At 36.1% G+C, this 21,133-nt stretch overlaps 2 protein-coding genes across 8 annotated transcripts; both read right to left on the bottom strand.

Moving 5' to 3' along the window:
• Positions 1–1,356: 1,356 nt before the first annotated feature.
• On the bottom strand, positions 1,357–9,195 carry LUG (transcriptional corepressor LEUNIG). Of its 7 annotated transcripts, none has more exons than XM_008221645.3 (19): positions 9,052–9,195; positions 8,714–8,824; positions 8,158–8,255; positions 7,895–8,004; positions 7,143–7,598; positions 6,979–7,067; positions 6,576–6,654; positions 6,434–6,509; positions 6,165–6,214; positions 5,541–5,852; positions 5,212–5,406; positions 4,867–5,112; positions 4,640–4,784; positions 3,749–3,858; positions 3,416–3,565; positions 2,935–3,090; positions 2,714–2,830; positions 1,978–2,184; positions 1,357–1,791 (listed from the first exon to the last, which is right to left on the bottom strand). In XM_008221645.3, exons 2-19 carry the CDS (start codon positions 8,743–8,745, stop codon positions 1,648–1,650), a joined length of 2,772 nt encoding a protein of 923 aa, XP_008219867.2. In that variant the 5' UTR covers positions 8,746–8,824; positions 9,052–9,195; the 3' UTR covers positions 1,357–1,647. The 7 variants fall into 7 exon arrangements, with proteins under 7 accessions (XP_008219867.2, XP_016647798.2, XP_008219868.2 ...); XM_016792312.2 differs by having other exon boundaries at positions 4,640–4,757; XM_008221646.3 differs by having other exon boundaries at positions 6,979–7,064; positions 9,052–9,193.
• A 9,193-nt stretch (positions 9,196–18,388) lies between these two features.
• On the bottom strand, positions 18,389–20,814 carry YUC1 (Flavin-binding monooxygenase family protein). The gene is made up of 4 exons (XM_008221648.2): positions 19,482–20,814; positions 19,147–19,395; positions 18,936–19,061; positions 18,389–18,679 (listed from the first exon to the last, which is right to left on the bottom strand). Exons 1-4 carry the CDS (start codon positions 20,118–20,120, stop codon positions 18,464–18,466), a joined length of 1,230 nt encoding a protein of 409 aa, XP_008219870.2. The 5' UTR covers positions 20,121–20,814; the 3' UTR covers positions 18,389–18,463.
• Positions 20,815–21,133: the final 319 nt, after the last annotated feature.

Here is a 21,133-nt window from a genome sequence, read left to right as displayed (position 1 = left end):
TTTTTAAAAATTTAAAAGCCGATCCGGCTATACTATTTCTTTTTAAAGCAATCGGAGAACACCCAGTAGGCTATTCCAGCCATCCGCCGTCTTGCATCGATCGAATTGATTTCTCTCCCAAACCATAACATCAAGAATCATCTTCAATCATGCTCAGCTCATCAGCTGCCTCATCATAGTAAGTATAGTGTTGCTGTTGGAAACAGAACAACATCAACAAGTGCTTCAGCAATAAACATGAGGATAAAATGTAATGGGGTATGCATATATAAAACCATGTTATATATAGGTTGAATTAAACAGGCTCAAAATAAGCTAAAAATAAATAAAAATTATTACAAAAAGAGGTCATGGCCATTAGGCAAGAGTAGTTCTGTGAATTCTCTAACAGCTTCAAAGTTGGGAGGCATCTTCAAGGCCAAGGCTCTCATACAAGGGAACATGTGGATACTCTCCACAGTAACCATGGAAAGGCTTTGGATTAACTTTCTTCTTCTTTGTTTCCAGTGGAAGGCTGAAAAGTTGCCTTATCAGTGAGAAGGCCTCTGCTCTTAACTGCAGAGATATCTTATCATACACTATTTCAAAACATCCATAATTTTCACAAGCCCTCTAACTGGAATCAATGGCCAGAGGCCATCTTAATATTTAACTTTAAACATGAAAGGGAGAGGGCCGGAAAATCCAAGAACACTAAGCTTACATAATACGATGTCAACTAAAAAAACATATATATCTGTATCACCTTACGCAAACATATAAAAAATTTAGAATAGATAAACATAGGAAAATAAATTTTGTTTGGCCAAGTAGATTTTTTTACATAAGAATTCAGCCAAACTTGATTTACTTGTCGTTAGACTGGCATGGTTCCCTTGGCCATTGGATATTCTTTTATCCAGACCTTTGACATTCAGGCTTTAAGCAACGCATCACACGGAAATAATTTGCGTTGGAGTCTCTCAAGATGCCATGTGATATTACCGGCACACAACGATCTCTCCCTTCCCAGGCTGTAAAACCTCATGCTCCGCCAGGGATCCCTCTGTGGCAGTACCTAATTGAAGTAACGGACATATGAAGCACAGGATCTGAAACAAATTTCTTTAGTGGTTGGTCTTTCATTTGCTTAGTTTTAGGAGGCAACGAAAAGCAATCAGCTACAATTTTATGAATGACCTCTCTTAAGTGTAAAATTTCATACGCATGGATAAAATTCGACACAGTTTGCACAGAGAAGGCACAGGAACCCATTTAAACTGACAAAATGTACATTGATGAGAGAACAATTATCATCTCAATGAGATTCGGGCGCTTGGAATTATATAGTTTGCATTGAACCAAAATGAAACAAAATGAGAGAGGAATCATAAAAATTCTATTTTACTGTTTGAAAAGCGTTACAAGAGTTCCATGAAGCATGACAGATCTCCAGGTTTACTATTACAGTAATAGGTAGACAAATACAACAATAATATTACAAGGTCAGTTTCTGCGGGTCATATGGAGCCGAAGTTCGAAATCCAAAAAAAGCAAAAGACGACGATCAATCGAGCAACCAAAAGACAAACTACAAAGCATTGGACCAAGACTGGTAGAAACCTATTCCTATTTTGTGAAGTACAGTTAAGCAGAGTAACAATCATTTCACTTCCAGAGCTTGACAAACTTATCGTGACTAGCCGAAGCAACCAAACCCGTAACAGTTGACATAGCCAAAGCAGCAATAAGTCCATCATGTGCTGATAGAGTCATTGTCTTGTTCTCTGTCATGTTCCATAACTCCAATGACTGCAATTATTTTCCAAGATAATAATCAAATGTGATGTTTTGCAGCAACATTCAGTAAAGAATCGTTTCTATGGCAGTGAAACAGGTAAAATAGGAACAGACATCCGAACATCTTAAGAGAATGGTGGTCTCTGACCAAAAATGTAACAAACATTACTTGAGCGCAATAATGCAGAATTGACTTACCTGATAACAGCCAATGACCAGCAGGGAAGTATACGTCGGATGGAAAACACATGAATGAAATTTACTTCCATTGCAGCTCAACTCATGAACACATTCCCCTTCACCCCCTGATCCGAGTGTCCAAACTCTTACAGAGTCCTCACTGACAGATGCAAGGAACTCGCCAGATGGATCCCAGCACACAGAATGGACAGGCTTAGTATGCCCCTGCATTCAAAACCAAATTCCAAGTAACACAAGTGAGAATCTACATGAAAGATTAGGATAACAGAAGTAAATAGTTCAAGAATGTGTATAGGAACATCAAATTGCATCATAAGTGCCAAAAGACAACAGATAAATATGTTAGTAGAAATTCAACGAAATATTTAATCCTACAAACAAGCACCTAAACCATCCAGATACTCGCAACGAGACCACAATAATGATTATCGGACTAAGCCCCTTAGGTTAGCTAAGTGGTGAGGGAGGGTGGGGATATGGGTTAGGGTTAAGATTAGGATAGGTCAAGGGTCTGATCCCTTCCAATGTAACCTAAAACAGAAATAAAGTTTATAAGAGTCAAGCAGGATCCTTTTTTTCTGTGGAAATAATGCCACTGTTATTCACCAAAAAGAATATCATCGTTGATATAGAACTCAAGAAAGAATCAGAAGTTAAAATGTAGCATTACATAATCAGTTTAACTCACAATTATCAAACGGACAATTATGATGAAACAAAATGTTAAACTGACCTGTAATGAATGCCGACAAGCCTGTGTCTCGACATCCAGTATAGATACAACATTATCTGCCGCTGCAGCAAGAAATCTTCCATGGCGGGGTTGAAATCTCATCTGTGCTGTACCACCCTAATACGTACAAACAAATCACAATTTATAAAAATGCGAATAATCTGAGAACCACTATTACCCCACCCCACTGAACTTCTACATCCAAATAGACAAGATTCTACCTTGAACACACTTGAGCAGCTGCCATTGTTAATACTCCAGTAGCGTATCTGACCATCCGAGTCGCAGGAGCAGATAAGGTCATCTTTATTTGGGTGGAAATCTAATGACATAACAGAGACAGAATGTCCCATAAAGGTACGGAGAGAATAGCCAGGCTGCAGATTAAAGACATAACGATGCTTTAATACAGTACATCCATTACATGTCACAGTGTCCCATAAAGGTACGGAGAGAATAGCCAAGAAAAGATGAATCAGTACATCTTTTCACAGTTAAGATATAGAGCCACCACTTCGGCACCCCAGCAATGACCCAGCACAAAGACAAACTTATCATGGGAAAGATTATGAAATATATGATAGAGATCAATCTAGAAGTATACTTGGTCTGATTACTTAAAGTATTCGATTTTTGAAACAAAAGGTTATTTTCAAAGTATAAGCTAAGCAGATGAATAGAACGAAAGAATTTTCCACTAACATTGTCAGCATCCCAGACCCTGACAGTTTTGTCGAATGAAGACGTTGCAAGACGTGACATGCTTGGACTAAAACGAACATCAGTGATCAAAGCTGAATGTTCTTCAAGGGTGGATTTTACCTTTAATGTATCTGTGTACCACAATACAGCCTGCATCATACATATATCAAGAAGACTTTCAATAAGTAAACGAAGACCCAAAAAACAACCTTATTGCTTTTAATAAGTAAATTAAACAAGCAATTTCACATTTATGTTCTGGAAGAATCAATATGCAGCAGCATTGAATCCTCCCCACAGCAGTTCTTAGCAATTAGACATTCATTCACTCACCTTTTTATCATGGCCACCACTAGCAAGAAACTTTCCATCAGACGAGAAGTGACAGCTAGTAACCTTGCTTGTGCTTGCTTTAACAGAATGTACTTCCGTAAATGTGAACCCTAAAGTCAAATTCAAATTCTGAGCCCTCAAAGTAAATGATAGTAGCTTCACCACAACCACATTTAAAAACATATATAGTGTTTCCATTGAGGGATCCCTCAAATAAACTTATTTGAGGGACACCCTTGTAGAGCCCATTCCGTATTGTATTTTACTAATCCAACCGTCTACTTTGTAGATATTCATTCAAAGATCTCTACAAAAAATCACTTGAATCAGATATCATTTGACCACTCAATTGAATTACTGAAATTTTAGTACTTTCTTGAAGCGTGTTCATTGATTTTGTAAGACACAATTGGATGTTGAAACGGTTTTCGATTTCTCAAATTTTTTGCAAGGATGATCTATGAATGTAGACTTAAAAAATAGATTGTTTGGATCGTTGAATAAAAATTCGTAGGGGACCGGTGTCCCTCAAATAAAATTATTTGAGGGATCCCTCAATAAAAGGGACTGTATATATATATATATATATATATATATGCTGGGATTATGCACTGACGTTGTTTCTAAGTTTGTGGATGGCACAATTACCAAAAACACATGGTAGTTAATACAAGTGAGAAAAAAATTAATGAAAAGAAAAAGATATTTGATTGAGACTTTGTGATTCAATACCTATTACTTGCAGTGTGGTATTTTATTAATGTATTTATCCACTTTAACATTAGAGAAATTGAAAAAGAATTGCAAAATAATGAAGAAAATTATGGCATATACTACATTCAGGATGATCTTACACTAAATATTCATTCAATAAAATGACATCCATCGCACCTTTGCTGACATCCATACATCGACCAACAGCATCTCTAGGGTCCACATCATCATGGGATAAAAAAGACTCGACATTATCATCAAGAGAACCATCCTCTACAAATCGATCCATATCAGCCTGCAATTCAAGATCTTTATCATCCCACTGCCAAAATGGAATTCCAATGAGAATACATGCAAGGAGTTGCCAATTCCTTCTAATACACGAAGTTGAAGAAGTCGCTCACCAACTGATTTGATGGTGATGTAAGGGTCCCAGTACCATCAGGGCCAAACATCATCAGAGGCTTGGAGGAGCTACCACTATGGGGCAAGGCAGGCATTGAGATTACATCTCCAGGAGTGTGCGTTGAGGGAGTTGAAGGGGCTGAACTCGGGGAAGGCCCAGCTGTGTTTGCTGTTCCCGTGCTATTGGCAGGACCTGAAGATGACACTGGCTGCTTTCTCTTTCTCCCAGCCTGGTTTTTCGAAACCTTAATTGCATTGCCAAAACTATGTCAGGAACCTTCCCAAGAATTCTATATAGCATATAAATTAAGTTGCCCCCTCCCCAAAACAATAAAAGGACAGACCTGATCATTTCCTCGAAAGGAGTTCGAGATGCTACCATCCATAGTGATACTACCAGCACCGCCTATTTTATCTTGCTGATGGGGATTGAGATTTGAACTTTGCGACTGCTGAGCAGAAAGATTATGCTGCTGAAGCTGTTGCTGCTGCTGTTGTGGATTACTGTTTTGTTGCTGGTGTAAATGAGCCATTTTTAACTACAAATAAACAGGCACTCTCATAAGCTAAAGGACAATGAACTTTTTGATAACACGTGGAAGCACAAAGGGGGGAAACACCACCATGTCGACTACAACTACAAGCAGAAGGAAATCTACAGACATAAGAGCACCTTAATCAGCATATCTGTATCTCCACGAGGCATAATAGGCCCAGCAGCTTGAAGAGGTGATCCCACATTTGGAACCACATCACCAACAGAATTTGGAAGGCCATCCTTCCCAAGACCCATACTGCGATTATTCATTAGCATTCTTAGTCTTCTACTTTCATCACTTACAGAAGGTGATGTCAAATTTTGCTGAGCAAGCATAAGTTGCTGCTGGTGTTGTGGTGTCAACATCTGAAGCTGGTGAAAGGGCTGGGGAGCTTGTATAAAAGGTTTTTGTTGCTGAAGAAGCCCAGTGCGAAGCTGCTCCAAACCCTAACAAGGAGAAAAATAAGTTGTATAGTACTAATGAAGAGACTCTTAAGCTTCACAGATGCATATCAAACAAAGAATAAAGATTTTGAATTTACACTAGAATTTGGTCATTTTGAGATTCTCAACTTCAGAGATAGACAACAACGTCGAGTTTCAAAATTCAGAAAGAATGTCACTTTGATGCATTCAACATATATATTACCATTGCGTTAATACGGGATCGGAAACTAAAGAAAATAAATTATCCAAACACACACAACAAACTTTTTAATTGTAGGAAACTAAAAATCTATCCAGCCATCAAAAACTTACCGTGAGGGGCCATCCTTTTAAAGTCAAATTGTTACCACCCTGATTTGATCCTGAAACAAAAGACTCTTACATGTAAGCTACAAGCATAATTATACAATACCAACACAACCCTTTTAAACTCTTAGCAACTCCTAACTCCAAAATTACTTTAGTATGCCAGACTTAAATATAAAAATGGCCAACAAGCACAGTGGACCATTCTGTGCTAATGGTATTCAAAAGAGTGAGACATAGTCAACCAAACATTGGAAAGGACAAGGCGAGAATACCAGGAATTCCTATTAATGATCCCTCGGGGCATGCAGCTCTGGGATTCAATACTGGATTGATTTCAGTCTTTATGTCCTGATTCCATGTATAAGTCAGAACACATAGAAAGTACTAGGAAAATATATAATAAACGAAGCATACCGGTGTAGACCCTGGCAGTTGCTGATTTCGAGCTTGCACTTGTTGAGTCATCCCACCAGCTGTACCATGCAATACTTGCCTGAAAAATAAAGAGTTCACTGTTTTTATTTTTAATGTTGGTAGCAGGATTAAGCAACAGCTTCCACATATGCAGACACAACATATGTAATAACATTCTACAAGTTTCCATGGCATATGTGGGTCACACTTTTACTGTAAATTCTAAAAATACAATATTGGAGCAATCCCAAATTTACTATCAACAATATCAAAATGTCTTTTGTAAACCCTAATTTCTGTGCATTTAGTAGAATAGAAAATAAAATGATAAGTACAAACAAGCCCATATCGTTTCACAAACAAATAAGAACAGCGGAAGATATAAAATCTTAGAGAAAAGCACCCTGAAGGCTGGCCGGCTGCTGCAGCTGACTTTAATATTGAAGCATGATTTTGATCCAAAATCTGGCCCACATTCTCACCAAATCTCTGCTGTAGATTGTTCCTAATATGGTTAGAAAACTGTTAAAGTCATTGTATTCAAAATAACAAGGATAATTCACCTACCTTCATAGATGCATCATCCAAAGAATCTCTCTGAAGTGGAAGTTTTAATTTTTCCTCATACATCTTTGTGGCCATTGCATTTGCTGTTCCAGGATTTTGTCGCATGAGAGGATCATTTCCAACAAGCCCATTTGTAGTTCCATTGAGGAAATGGACCCCATCTCTTCTCTGTTGTGGCTGTGGCTGTTGCTGTTGCTGCTGTGGCTGCTGCTGTTGTTGCTGCTGTTGTTGTTGCTGCTGCTGCTGCTGCTGTTGCTGCTGCTGTTGCTGCTGCTGCTGAGCATGCCTGTGCAACAGGAGCTGCTGCATTTGCATGTGCTGCTGCTGCTGCTGCTGCTGTTGTGAGTGTTGGGGTTGCTGGGATTGTTGCTGTTGTTGTTGTTGTTGCTGCTGTTGTTGTTGTTGTTGTTGTTGCTGCTGCTGCTGCTGCTGCTCCCTTGCTTTAATCAACTGTGTCTGCGCTTGCAATATATCATGAGCTTCCAATAGGTACCAGATTTGTTTATAAGTACTGTTAGAAATTCTCAAAATCTACTCCACCATAGGTTCCTTGAACAAAGTAAGAATATGACTCCAATAAGAGTAGAAGCTCATTCCATTTAAAATGGTTTGTGGAGAACACATAAAGCATGAAATAAGTCTCCACATTACCAAACTCACCCTATTTTTTTCTCTTCAAACTCACATTGTAAATGATATATGGCCTACAGAATATACAAAACTAATAGGCAATAAGGCATTCTCAAACTAACCTCAATGTAAGATGCAGCAACCTCTGAATGCTTCTCATTAGTCCTAGCAATGAATATATCCCAGAAAACTGACCACCATTCAAATAGGAAACCTCCTGGTGCATCAATAGCTGTAAACCCATTCCCGAAAACATTCATAAACAATCAAAATGGAAATTTAGCAACCAAATAAAAAAAGTTCATTTCAATAGTGATAAGAAAAAAAAATTCCATCACTCAAAGGTTTTTGTACTCCTTAGGTCACAATTTCCGAAGATGCTTACCAACAGGATCTGAGGATACTTTTCCTTCAGCTTGAAAAGCTTGAGCAGAAGCTTTTAAATCTCTCTTCACTAAATAGTCGTGGATATACACATCTAACCTGTTAGTCAATCAGAAACAGATGTTAAAGACTGTATTCTGGTTAATAAAAACCCATATATCAGTACGAGTAATAGAATTATAGAGAGCCTTTTGAAGAGAAGTAATGCACTAGACAAGGCTAAGTCCAGAAACCCAAATTCTACAGTAAAAAGTGAAGCAAATTAGTTTAAAAAATCAACAACTGCCCAAACTCAAAACCATCAGAAGAAACAAACCCTAGAATACGCACACTGACTGAAATTAACATAAAAATATATGGAAACAGGATAAAGAACAAAACTTGAATCCAAACGGCTGCAGCAAGTAACAAAACCCAGAAAATTCCAGAAACCCAGAACCCAAATCGACCAGGAAACAACAAGAGGGGGCCAGCAAATGAGAAGAAAACAGAAACCCAGATAGGGAACAGAGACAAAAAGAGAGAGACAAACTGACCAATCTGCATAAGAAACTTACATTTTATCAGCTTCCCAGTTGGTCTGAGACATTCTGTTGAATGCAATAAACCGAGACTGAATGATACTGTCTGATTCTGAGGTAACAAAGTTATTCTGCTTCTTTTCAGCTCTGAAGCATATCAAATCCAGAAGAGAAAACTGATAAATTTTTGTTACAAAAAAGGAATGTACAGTAAGAGCAAGAGGGGGAAGAGAAAAGATGTGGGGTGAACATATGCAGAACCTCTGGTTTTTTGCAAAGGAAAATACAGAGACAAAAAAAAAATGAACATATATAATTTTCAGCTGATGTTAATTCAATAAATGAATAAAGAAAGGGAAAGATGATAGAGATACCTTGAACCCAAAAATGTTTATTTTGTTTTTGAGCTTTAATATGGTAGTTGTTGTGTTCTTATTTCTTCTTTTTTTACTTTTGTTTTTCTTTTCAGGGTACTAGGAATTTTTCTGATAGTGTTGGACTGTTGGTGGATTGAGCTGCTGTTGCAGATATCATAATGGTTTTCCCCTTTGAATTTACTTAATCAGCCCTCAAATCCTGTCAAATTTTCAACCTAAGACCATCGAGTTATTGCAGAGCTTTTAGTTGGAATGACTGAAATACCCCTTCCTATAGCCATGTTTGCACTTCATTGGGTTGAGTAAGTGGTGCGTTTGTAATTTTGTAAAGCTAACTAAGAGTAATTTGTAGTTACCATATGTATTGATCGCTTAATTAGGAAACAAGAGAGTATTATTGTTACCACATAGTGAATTAGTACACCAGATAACAATATTTGATAATCGGTGACCTAATTACTTTAATCTAAGAGATTTTCTCAAATTTGATAATTACTTATTTTAATGACAAGCCCTAAGCTTTGGTCATTTTGATTCTCCTCTACACTTTCTAGATTCTCTATACACTCATCTCATGTTAGGTGGCTAGCCTAACTAAAACTTTGATCATATTAAACTAAGAAAACATTCATGACCTCAAAAAAATCATGAAGCTAATGGGTTATAATATTGGATATAGTTAGGTATAAATAATGGTAGCCTAAGACTCATCCAAATGGGTAAATCCCAGATTCAAGTTCCCAACAACTTGCAAAATCCAATCTTGCTTGTCTAATTAGCATGATTGAAGAAGAGATTCTTCAAGCCAATCTAGCAACACATCTAGTTAAACTAGTAAAATAAAAATGGGCTTTTAGATCAAATTGCAAGCTAGCTTTTGAATATTCACAAAACATTCTTTGTTGATAATTTGATGCATGTACTGTGCAAAACCTCAAGACATTGTGTCTTTTTAAGGGCAAGAAAGATAAGTACAAAGACTAGGGGTATAAAAAGTACAGCAAGGGCAACTCAATCTCATGTTCTCACCCAACTGGTATTTTGTTATTTTATTTTATTTTAGTTTACTTTTTCTGGTATAGAATATTGTTATTGCTAATAATGAAAGTCCTGTAAAGGCACATATGTTCTGGAGTTTTTTTTTTTTTTTTCTCTCTGGGTTGATGGAAATATGTGGTCTGAAATTGTAAATATATATATATAGTGAAACATTTAAAATATAAAAAAATACTCATAGTTAATGGAAATATTAAGGATTAAAATTATCAATTAAATGATGATAATATGGTAAATTCAAAATTTTTCATATTGAAAAAAAATTAATTAAAAACAAAATTAAATAATCACTCATATTTTTATGGAACTCAACTACCTATTTTATCTTTCTTAATTCTAGGAGAGTCATGCCGATTAGCAGCTTGTTTTGTTTTTGATCAAATTGCCTTAGTCCGGAACAATGAAGGCGGTAGATAAGGGTTTTAGACTAGTAATTGTTTAGATTGATTATCTTCAGATTATGCTGACTCAGATATCTGGAGAAAGTTACCTATTTCCGTCATACTGCTAATTGAGATGACTCCCTTTGTATTTTTTTAGTTGTTCTAATAAAATTGCTTGTTATAATTAAAATAAAAAAATAAAAAACCAACTGGCACACAGGCTAATATATATAAAGCAACTTTTATTAACAGAAAAAACCAGGATAGTATAAAGTGGAAACTTTTTGTTCATATCCAGCACAAAAGAACTTTGGGAGATTCCATAAACTGACCATATCATATGTTTCACTAGCTTTATATCACACTGAGATCATTTTAATTTTAATTTTTTTTAAAAAAAATACTGTTTTTGGGTGTTTGGGGAAGAAAGAGGCCAAGGAATTTAGTTATGGGAGCAAGCAAGATATTTTGTACCTAAATTACAAAGATGTCCAAAAGGGTCAACTCAGTGTCGGAAATGGTTTTTTTTCCTTTTTTCTTTCTGTGGGCTAAAGAGGGAATGGCTTACTTTACTTTAATAATTGTAGCTCTGTGTTTTGAGGCTTTGACCACAGCAAACCTATGTATTTCTGAACGAAGAAAAACAGACCAAAGCAAAGCATGTTGGGTCAAGTCCAGCAACTTCTTCACTTTCCCATCTTGGTTTGAAAAAAAATAAAGTCAAGGAAACAGCCATTTTTCTAGTAACAAATAAATATAAAACCTTTGTATTATGACGAAACTGCCCCCAATTCCAAATTCATTTAAATTATAATAAATAAAAATGGGCCCAAGGGTGCTGCAACAAAGTGCAAACAGTTTGGGTCATAGTGAAGATATTGATTGGGTTGGTCGGGCCATCATTGTGTTTGGGTTAGGTTTGGGTTTTTCTGATTGGAAATTGGACCTGGGCCTTCAACAAAGCTTGTTGGTCGGTCCTAACAATCGACCTCTTTTTCATTTGGGGATTGGGTTGGGGGTATGAAAATTACGCAGACCAAACGTCAGCGGTGTGGCTTGTTCCCAGCCCAGTATTCGCCGTTTACGTAACCCCGAAAGACGACCCATCGTTTGAGGTCACTTTACATAAATGATATCTCAAACGACCTCAATCTTAAGTGCAGACAATAAGAATTACACCCCGAAATTCATACATTTTTCTGATTTGCACTTTACCGTTTGATATGTGGTGGATTATATGGCTGAATATGATTCATAATCAAATGTTTAGTGGTCTAATTAAAAATAAATTGAATTAGATTGTGTCTATTTCTATTGGGGCAAAATGTGGTTGGATTACGAATCCTACTAAAACAACCTAATTGGAATTAAGTTAGATTGTATTATATCTAACCTTATACTAGAGCATGTGATATCCTATTTTAGTTCGTTCGACCCCTTAATCATGTGGAGTACCAAATACATTATTGATTAATTATTATCTTTTCAAATCCAATGCAATGCAATCCAATTATATTTCATGAGTTCAATCAAATCGGAATCACAAAACATAGAGTTAGACAAAAATACTCTTTAATAAGCGTTAAATTACAATTAGCAATATATCATCATATATATATATATATATATCTATGTATTTGTTGAAGAGATAAGCAAAATTCAGACCAAAAAAACCAAAAGCAAAAGAAGAGAAAAAGTAAGATAATTGGTCCCAAATTGATCATAAACAAAAAGAATAAGGTAGCCATTGAAGTGTCTCTTCCCTCTAACATTCTCTTGGTCAGCAAAGTAAGAAGAAAGGAACAGAGAAAATAAATTGACAATACTGCTGATCCAGAAAGTACGTAATAATAATAAATAAATAAACTATGATATATATATATATATATATTTGGGAGATTGAATAATTTAAAAGGGTAGGAAGAAGTCAAGAGAGGGTGGTCATTGAGAGGTCCTTCTCTTCTCTTCCAATGCTGTGATGCATAGTTTTCTATATCTATCTATAGCTTGCTGCTCCCAGTGTGTTGTATATGCAAAAAATGTGTCAGCTTGAGCTAAGCTGCTGCAAAAGCAACATGCCACTGAGATCCAAGTGGGCCCCAGTTCATCAAATGAACAAGAGAATTTCTCTTCTCTCTTCTCTCTGTGGGCCCTTCTGTATCATATTATATCGTCATCATCATCTCATAAAACTTCCAGGAATTGGAACAGTTTTATTTATATGCCATAATTATTTGAAGCTATATACATACAATGAAACTTATTGCATGAGGCTACGGGGGAAGATGGCATGCATGCAGAAGCAGTGATATCCGTGCATTTGCATGCCATGTCATGCCAAGCTATACTTTCATAGATACGCCCAGCATCTAACTTTGAGTCTGAGTCATATGCATCATATATGCCCCCACAGCAACACAACCCCAAATTCCCCATGCCTCGTCTATCTGCTGTTTTATTGCATACGCATGTGACCTATATATATGGACCCAGTTCCTCCCAGGTCATAAATCACATTACGTAATGCATATATATTACAACATATGTCCTATGTATATTGCATAATATTTTCAGTCTTTTATGCATTGGATGGTGGTGTACTCGGGAGATAGAGGTGCGAGCTGACTGTGTTATTAACTTTTTTTACTTTGTTTTAAATTTATAATATTTATAAATTGTATTTTTTTTTTAGGGTAAAAAGTTCAATTGACCCTTAAAATTGGAGCATGTGTCATCCAAGCAATTCAGCTTAACGAAAAATTGGACGGTAGGACCGTTTTGATATCAAATGAAGAGTTGGAGGACGATTGAAATGAAAATTTTAGTTAGTGGATCAAAACAATATTATAGCAAAAATTAGGGGACCATTTCGGTCAAAACCCGTATGGTTTGATCATACTTACAGTTTAACAATATACAATAATTTAAGTTCATACTTATATTATTACAGAAGAATGTATATTCTTGAATTTTAGAATATTTATGAGATGCATTGAATTTTTATATGACACCACGTAATTGAATTTGATAGTTGATGCATTATGAAGACCAACAGTGTTAAGAATCTATAACATGAGTTTGAGAGGCTCGCTCTAGCACAATTTATCTATTACTTTATTATCTAAGAGCATCCGCAATGGTTGCTCAACATTTATTTCAATTTAGTTTAATAGTTCAATTTATTGAACTTTTTTGGTAGCTATTAAACTAAACTGCAGTTTCACTTGTAATGGAGCAGTTCAATAGCTTACAAAAAAACAAACTATATTTTTTAAAATATATTTTTAAATGATTGAATAAAATAAAATGAATAAAGCTAATTACGATAAGAATTATACAATTAAAATGATTTCAAATATATCTTTAAAAAGAGACAAATTTTGAATATATATAAAAAATTAATAACAAAATTTTCTTTAGTTTGTGACAATATTATATTAATACTTTTTTTTAAACAATTGGAAGTTGAGATTAAATGAGAACACATCAGAGCACCTTTTATTCAAGTTATTGCATAACAAAATTGAATATGAATAAGCAAAATTAAAATGTAAAACGTAATGTTGTCCATGTGTCAATAAAAGAGAGGATATAGATTTATTACGATGAGCCAGCTTATTAAAATGAATTTCATTTCAGAATTCATTTTACTAACATCTAAAATGAACTATTGATCCATGAAATGAAATATTGATATTTAAAATGAACTTCACCAAAGTCAAAAGTTCAATATATTGAAATAAAATTGAAATGAACCTCACCATTGAGATGCTCTAACAATCAATTCATTGCTAGACAAAATTCCAATATTTTATTACACACGATGAACTCTTTATATGGTTTTACTAAAGTGTCAATATCATTGTCAATAACACAACACAGTAATATGTTATGTCCTTACCTTACAAACAACATAAATCTTACAGAGACCAATTTAGCAAGAATACATTTTTCTTTTTTTGCAATTGCAAATCATTTATACATCATGGGTAGGGACAATAAATTCTTAGCTTTTATCAGAGAGGGTAAGTGAATGTGAGAGAAAGCGCCAAGATGGGTGGGGGTCATGACATCAGGTGTGGAATGCAAAGAGGTAAGAAATGAATCTAACAAGATATCAGATTCTGAGAGAGAGAGAGAGAGAGAGAGAGAGAGAGAGAGAGAAGGTGTTCAATCAACCATGCATTCTGTCCTTCCCAGTCCTCTCTCTTTCTCTCTCTGGCTCTTGGCTCTGCTGCCTTCCTCTCTCTCTTTCTCTCTGCAAAATGCGTCAGTAGCAGTACAGAGTAGAGAGAGAAAGAGATACACAGAAGAAAGCGTGACGTAAGTACTGAACACCGTAACGCGTGCTTGGAAGCGTGTGAAGTGGATTTCGAATTCAATGTCAAGAGAGAGAGAGAGAGAGAGAGAGAGGCGCTAGCTTGCTTTTAACTCTCTGCTTGGACTTTTCCACCCCTCTATCCATATTCACCGCATTGTCTATATATGGCGGCATAGAGAGAAAGAGAGAGAGAGAGAGAGAGAGAAGAAACTGGATATTTATTTTGATGGTATTTGTATTTGAATATGTAATTTGATTTCGTAATAAAATTTATTTAGGCATGCATGGGATGGGATGGGTTTGCAAATTGCATGGCAGTGCATCAGCTACAGAGGATGCAGAGAGAAAGAGATGGAAGAAGGCAAGGCAGAGCTGTCAATCGGGTTTTCTCTGAGAGCTTCGTACGATCATGTCCTGTATATAATAACATCAATATGCATATGGGAAGAAGAGGGCTCAGAGCCCCATCATTGTCTCAATTATCAGATCCTTCTCAGTACGTGAGATTGGCCATTTAACCTCTGCCCTTATGTGTCATATATATTATCTTTTGATGCAAACTGTTGCTGCCTAAAGATTGCCTAATCTAATTATTTGCCTTATAGTACATTGCATGTTGGTGTACCATAAGTTGTATACACATTAATTATTGTGTGCTTGTTATAACTTGTGTGATATTACGTGACATGACGGTGTGACGAACATCACGCCTGATTTCTTGAAATTTACAACTAATATTTTTTATGTCAGTATTTTCTTTAATGTAGTGTGGTCCAACATAATTAGTTTTAAGTAAATGGCTATGTATCTCAAGATATGGAAAACATGAAAAGATGGATATCAAAAGTTAAACAATGAGAATCTTAAACAAATCATAGAAAAAAAATATACATTAAGAAAATGAAGGTCTCAATCCCCTCACGCAAGTATTTGACATGAATTCAAGGCAGATAGTAAGGTAAAGCAAAAGGATGAAAGAAGCAAATCGGTGTGCTTGGAATTGAATTGCTTCTAAAAATTCAAAGCATTAATGGAATTTTGGTTTGGAAGACCGAGGACTTCATTTGATGATGTGACTGTGATGGAAAGCTGGCAGCTGCACAGTTTAACTTTTATTTTTTGGCAATTAAAATAAGAGGAGGCTGCAGCATTTGGTACAAGTATTAATTAATTAGAATTAGAAAATGTAGCAATCTTTCTCTAAATGGCCCAACTGAAAGGGCATGCACGTGTAAACCTACTTTTTACCAAAATTACGGCAGGAGTGTGAACAATCAACATTCAAAGATTGTAGTTGTATTGGGTAATTATTATGTCTACACACAACACTCGGAATTTTACCAAAGTCTATATTGGTTTGTGGGTTCAAAGACCAAACTTGACAAGGAGGTGAAAGTAAAAGAAAAGAAAATGGAGCTCATTCATTCAGCATATACCTACACGTTTGTAGACTGCCAAGAATGGACAAAGAGAAGCTATAAATATGAGAAAACGTGAATGAGAATTGTGTAAGTGTAAGTAAACAGACAGTGGCATGCATTCTACTACATGTTTTGTAAGATGGATACGTCTCTCGTTATTATTCAATGGAGGGAGCCACATCATCAGCCCAGCATCAAAACGCACCGCATAGCAACCAACATTGCATATATAACATGTTTACTAATCCTCGAAATCAAAATAAGGAGTTGGATTCCGATTACTGATTACTCATGTGTTTACCTCACATAAAAGAATTAAAATGCAAGTGACGGCCATACAAAATTAGGAGTTTGAAGAATTGGACTCTTGGGTGGGAGGTATCAATTCTTGGATAACTAACCCATCAGGAATCCATTATTTTTACCAATTATATTCTCACACAATTTTTAAAATTTCAAATTTGTCATCCACGAAGGGTATTTTAGTAATCAAACTTGTTTCAATTTCAATTCATGGGAATTTAGTAAACGATTTATAAGGAAATCATTCATACCTTGATTCCATATAGTTTAGTAAACAGCTTCAATTAGAATATGAATTATAATTCCTCCTCAATTCAATTCATCCTTACCCAATTATGGATTAGTAAAACATGTCATTAATTTGACCTATATTCAATTCGGTTTCTTAGTTTAAACCATAAATTATATTTCTCCTAACGTTAATAGAAATCTCAAATTCAAAATTCATCTATTCCGCTGAAAAATTAAATAGTTAAATGTTCTAAACTATAATAATAAAAGTATTTGATTGGATTGGAAAAGTCATTAAATCCAAGGTATATTGGAGGAGGAAATGAAGGTAAGGATGAATGAGTTTCCATGTTGGGGGATTAGGAGGGATTAGTTATAAGGTGTTGTTATCTTACAATTTTGTAGGAATTAGATGGGATAAATTTTTTAAATAAGTAATCCATCTTCTACATTCAACTTGGTACATTTCTTCCTTAAACATGTTTTAAATGTAAGGGAGTATCCAATCCAATCTAATACTAGTCACCAAATACGGAAATCATCTTGGTTAAACCAAAAAGAAATGCACTCCTTCCCTATCAAATGATAAGAAAGAAATTACACCGCGATAAGCGAATGATGACATTTAAAAAAAAAAAAAACAATGGCATCACTTTATATTTTTGTTGAACTTTATAAATTTCAATCCAATAACAGGCCTCAGAGCAAAGCATAATCACCACATGAACATAGCTCTGCAAAACGATTTAGAGAGTACCATATGGGCACTTAAGATCAAAAAAGAACATTTGTTCAACTAAGCTTATGTTCATCAAGCCAAACATGCTTATATCTCCTTATTGTATATCAGCTGACCCCAAGATTGGAGTTATTAGATATACCAATCAGTTTTGCCTAGCATGACCAAAATTAAATAGTTCGATATGATATTGATAAGGTGTCGATATCATTATCAATAACATGTTATTGACCAAACATATCCACAACACGGAAAAGAAAAAAAAATCTGTGAAGATATGTATATGTAATCCACTAGTTGCACTTATTGCCAAAAGGTAAAGGGATCGATCAAAACTAAGAAACAAGAAATGCAAGGGTTTGGAAGATGACAATTCATGTACCAACAATCCCCATAAAACTGAGATATATGAAATGATCGATGATAGTGATGCTATATATGTTTAATTTGACTTGTAATTAGAGCCTTGCATATTTGTCACGACTTGTGGAGCTAAAAATACATTCTATTTCTGAAATTGTTTGTACAAAGCTAAGGAACATACATGTGACGGAAAGGAAATCTAAGCCCCCAAGCAAAATTGTTACATATACAAATCCAAAAAAAAAAAAAAAAACAAAAAAAAAAAAAAAGAAGAAGAAGAGAAAATTGAAGCACAAGCCTTGCTAGCTAAAGGTTAAATAAAATCGCCAACGGAGTCTATCCGAGTGGAAAATGCCTTGACTTGCGAAACAGAAGTCTCATGTTAGAATCCCCACAGCATCATAGTTGTGTTGTGTGTGTGAAAAATTCTCATCCCCTAATTTAGACTATCGCTTGTACTAAAAAAAAAGGTTAAATAAAAATCATTATCCCCTGTAAACACCACTAACTCAGAGAATAACCTAATTTCTCTCTTGTTTTTTTTTTTTCTTCCTTATTTTTTTTTTATACAACAAGTCAATATTGTCAAACATTATTTCAGAATAATAATATGGGAATTACAAGAACTCCTGCAGTCTTTGTTTGTCTTCCAAAGTTGAGCAATGTCGTTGGCAATCTCAACAGCATTAGAGGCCGTTCCAAGAAGCCCTCTTCTTGTGAAGCCAACTGTGTAAAGTCCTTCACTTCCTTTCCAGCAGTCAGGAAAGGGTGTTTTGGGCATGCCCTCTTTGGTGAAAAAATCACAACCCTGAAATTAAAAAAAAAAATTTAAATATGCATACTGCCTGAGAAGTAGCCACCATACATGAAGAGGCAAACCAAAATGCAAAAAAAAAAACCCAACTTGTTTTAAATCCAACTTGTTTTATTCTTTTTTGCATGGAGAAAAGAACGGTTTTGTAGGTGTATGTGGCATGTGTCCAAGAAAGACAGTGACAGGTGATGCAGAAAAAGATAGAAGTAAATACTAAAAAAAAGTTGCAGCTGGGCATTGTCAAGCTTACCTTGAGCCAAGTAGGCACATTGCTTTTGTACCCAGTTGCTAAGATTATAGAATCAAACTCCTTTTCCTGTCCATTCATAAATCTGGCTCCATTTCTTGTTATCTCTTTCACACCTTCCACCACCACCTGCAATACCAACAAGTTAGCTATGAATCACAAACCATTCTTTTTGGTTTCTTTTTTGGGTTGGTTAAAGGCTTAAAGCAAGCACCTTTATTTTGCCAGATTTTATCTGTGACAATGCTCCTACATCAAGCACGGGGGTTTTTCCTGTGGCATTTTTTAGCTCAATTGGACCAGTTTTTGGCCTCCTGAGGCCTAATTGGTCTGTGTTGCCTAGGATGATTGTGGCCAGTAGCAAGAGGACCTTGTCAACAAGTTTCAACGGCAGCCATTTGAGAAGTGCCATTGCAATTCCAAAGGTTGAGAAACCAAACATCTCTCTTGGTAGAACATGAACCTGTGGCATCAAAATTGCAAACATAAATCAACAAAACCCAGAAAAGAAAATTATGCTGAAACAATGTAGAGAGAGTGGAGGCTTACAGTGTTTCTAACAACCATATGAGGATTTGCATTGTGTCTGCAGAGGTCTAGGCTGACTTCCATGCCAGAATTTCCACAGCCAACAACCAAAACCCTTTGGTTTCTGAAATCAGAGCCAGATTTGTAGAGACTGGTGTGAAGAATAGGGCCTTGAAATTTCTCCATCCCACCAATTTCTGGTACAACAGGCTCAGCATTCTCACCTGTGGCCACAATAAGCCACTTGGAAATGTACTCAAAATCTTGAGTCTTAACCCTCCAAAACCCAGAATCAAACTCAGCGCTCTGAACAGCTTGGTTGAACTTGGGCTTGATTGAGAAGTGTGAAGCATAGGTTTCCATGTAGGAAATGAACTGGGATTTTGTTGGGTACCTTGGGAAATCTTCAGGGAAGCCCATGAGTGGAAGCTCACAGAATTGTTTGGGAAGGTGAAGCTTGAGGCGGTCGTAGGTCTTGTGCTGCCATAGAGAAGCTATGCAGTCACTTTTCTCAAGAATTAGCGAAGGGACGCCATGGTTGGAGAGGCAAGCAGCTGCTGCAAGACCAGATGGTCCTGCGCCTACAATGATAGGCCCTTGAACAAACCCACAATTTGATTGTTGTGGGTTTTCTTGATGGTTTTCTTTACAAGAACCCATGTAGGAAAAGCCCAAGAAAAGTGAGAGAGAGAGAGAGAGAGAGAGAGAGGGGGTGTTGCTTAAAGAGGGAAGGGGAAAGAAACCTTGTGTTGCTTAAAGAGGGAAAGGGAAAGAAACCTTTGTGTTTCTTTTTACTTGCTCTGTTTTGAAGACTCTGTTAAGGCTCTGTTTCTTTCACTCTGTTTTGCTGAGGAAAAGAAAATCTTGGGGGGTGGATGGATGAGGTGGGAAGGAATTTAAAGAGGGTGGGATGAAGGGTTTAGGGAAGGTTCAATGCAAAGCGAATCAGCGGTCTGAGATGTCTGAGGACTGATGAGGACCCTTTAATGCATAGAGAACAGAGTAAGCAAATAAATAAATAAAAAACCAGAGTTATTATGAGAAGTGATAGGTAGAGAGAGAAACACAGAGAATGAGAGAGAGCGGTGTAATGGAGGCGTGAAGGTTAAGAAAAAGGATTTGGTTTGGTTCTCTTTCTGAAGGCTTCCTTCTCAGCTCTCTGTGTGCAGAGTTTTTGGGAGGGTAGAAGTTGTAGTAGTTGTGCAGAGTTTTTGGGAGGGTAGAAGTTGTAGTAGTAGGCAATGGGGCAAAGGGGAGGTATAAATACATTTATGTGGGCTTTTAATTTAAGTTGTGAATTTTGGAGCATTGGACATGTCCCACTCGCACTTTACAACATTGGTTTGTACCCTCTCTGGCCAGCTCTTGTTTGGCCTCTTCAAAGAGCCATCGCCCAGCTGATTGAATTTAAACATGTAAATACCCAGTGAGAATGACTAATGATGGTGGGTACAAAAGAAAGGGAGATGGAGATGGAGATGGAGATAAAAAAGTGCATATTGATCATCTAGTATGTGAAGGAGAAAATGTATAAACACTCTACTTTTGAATCGACATGAGATTAAAGTTCATATGGCACAATGAAATTGATTTAGATTCCATCTGAGACTATTAGGGCGAAAAAAACTCAAATCAGTCAGATCAATTTCTTTCAGTTTTTTAGAGGGAACACA

The sequence above is a fragment of the Prunus mume genome, linkage group LG2 (assembly GCF_029339155.1).
Source record: "Prunus mume cultivar Tortuosa linkage group LG2, ASM2933915v1, whole genome shotgun sequence".
Classification (NCBI taxonomy): domain Eukaryota; kingdom Viridiplantae; phylum Streptophyta; class Magnoliopsida; order Rosales; family Rosaceae; genus Prunus; species Prunus mume.
Note: the sequence above shows the minus strand (reverse complement) of the source record. Positions and strands in the feature narration are given on the sequence as shown.

What these genes read in the sequence shown, in the direction of transcription:
- YUC1 (XM_008221648.2), bottom strand. Translation starts at nt 20,120, where the DNA reads ATGGGTTCTTGTAAAGAAAACCATCAAGAAAACCCACAACAATCAAAT. An exon ending in ATATGGTTGTTAGAAACACT is followed by an intron (nt 19,396 to 19,481) that starts GTAAGCCTCCAC and finishes TTGATGCCACAG; the next exon opens with GTTCATGTTCTACCAAGAGA. An exon ending in TAAAATCTGGCAAAATAAAG is followed by an intron (nt 19,062 to 19,146) that starts GTGCTTGCTTTA and finishes TTGGTATTGCAG; the next exon opens with GTGGTGGTGGAAGGTGTGAA.
- LUG (XM_008221645.3), bottom strand. Translation starts at nt 8,745, where the DNA reads ATGTCTCAGACCAACTGGGAAGCTGATAAAAT. An exon ending in AACTGGGAAGCTGATAAAAT is followed by an intron (nt 8,256 to 8,713) that starts GTAAGTTTCTTA and finishes ATTGACTAACAG; the next exon opens with GTTAGATGTGTATATCCACG. An exon ending in CCTTTCGAGGAAATGATCAG is followed by an intron (nt 5,113 to 5,211) that starts GTCTGTCCTTTT and finishes AATGCAATTAAG; the next exon opens with GTTTCGAAAAACCAGGCTGG.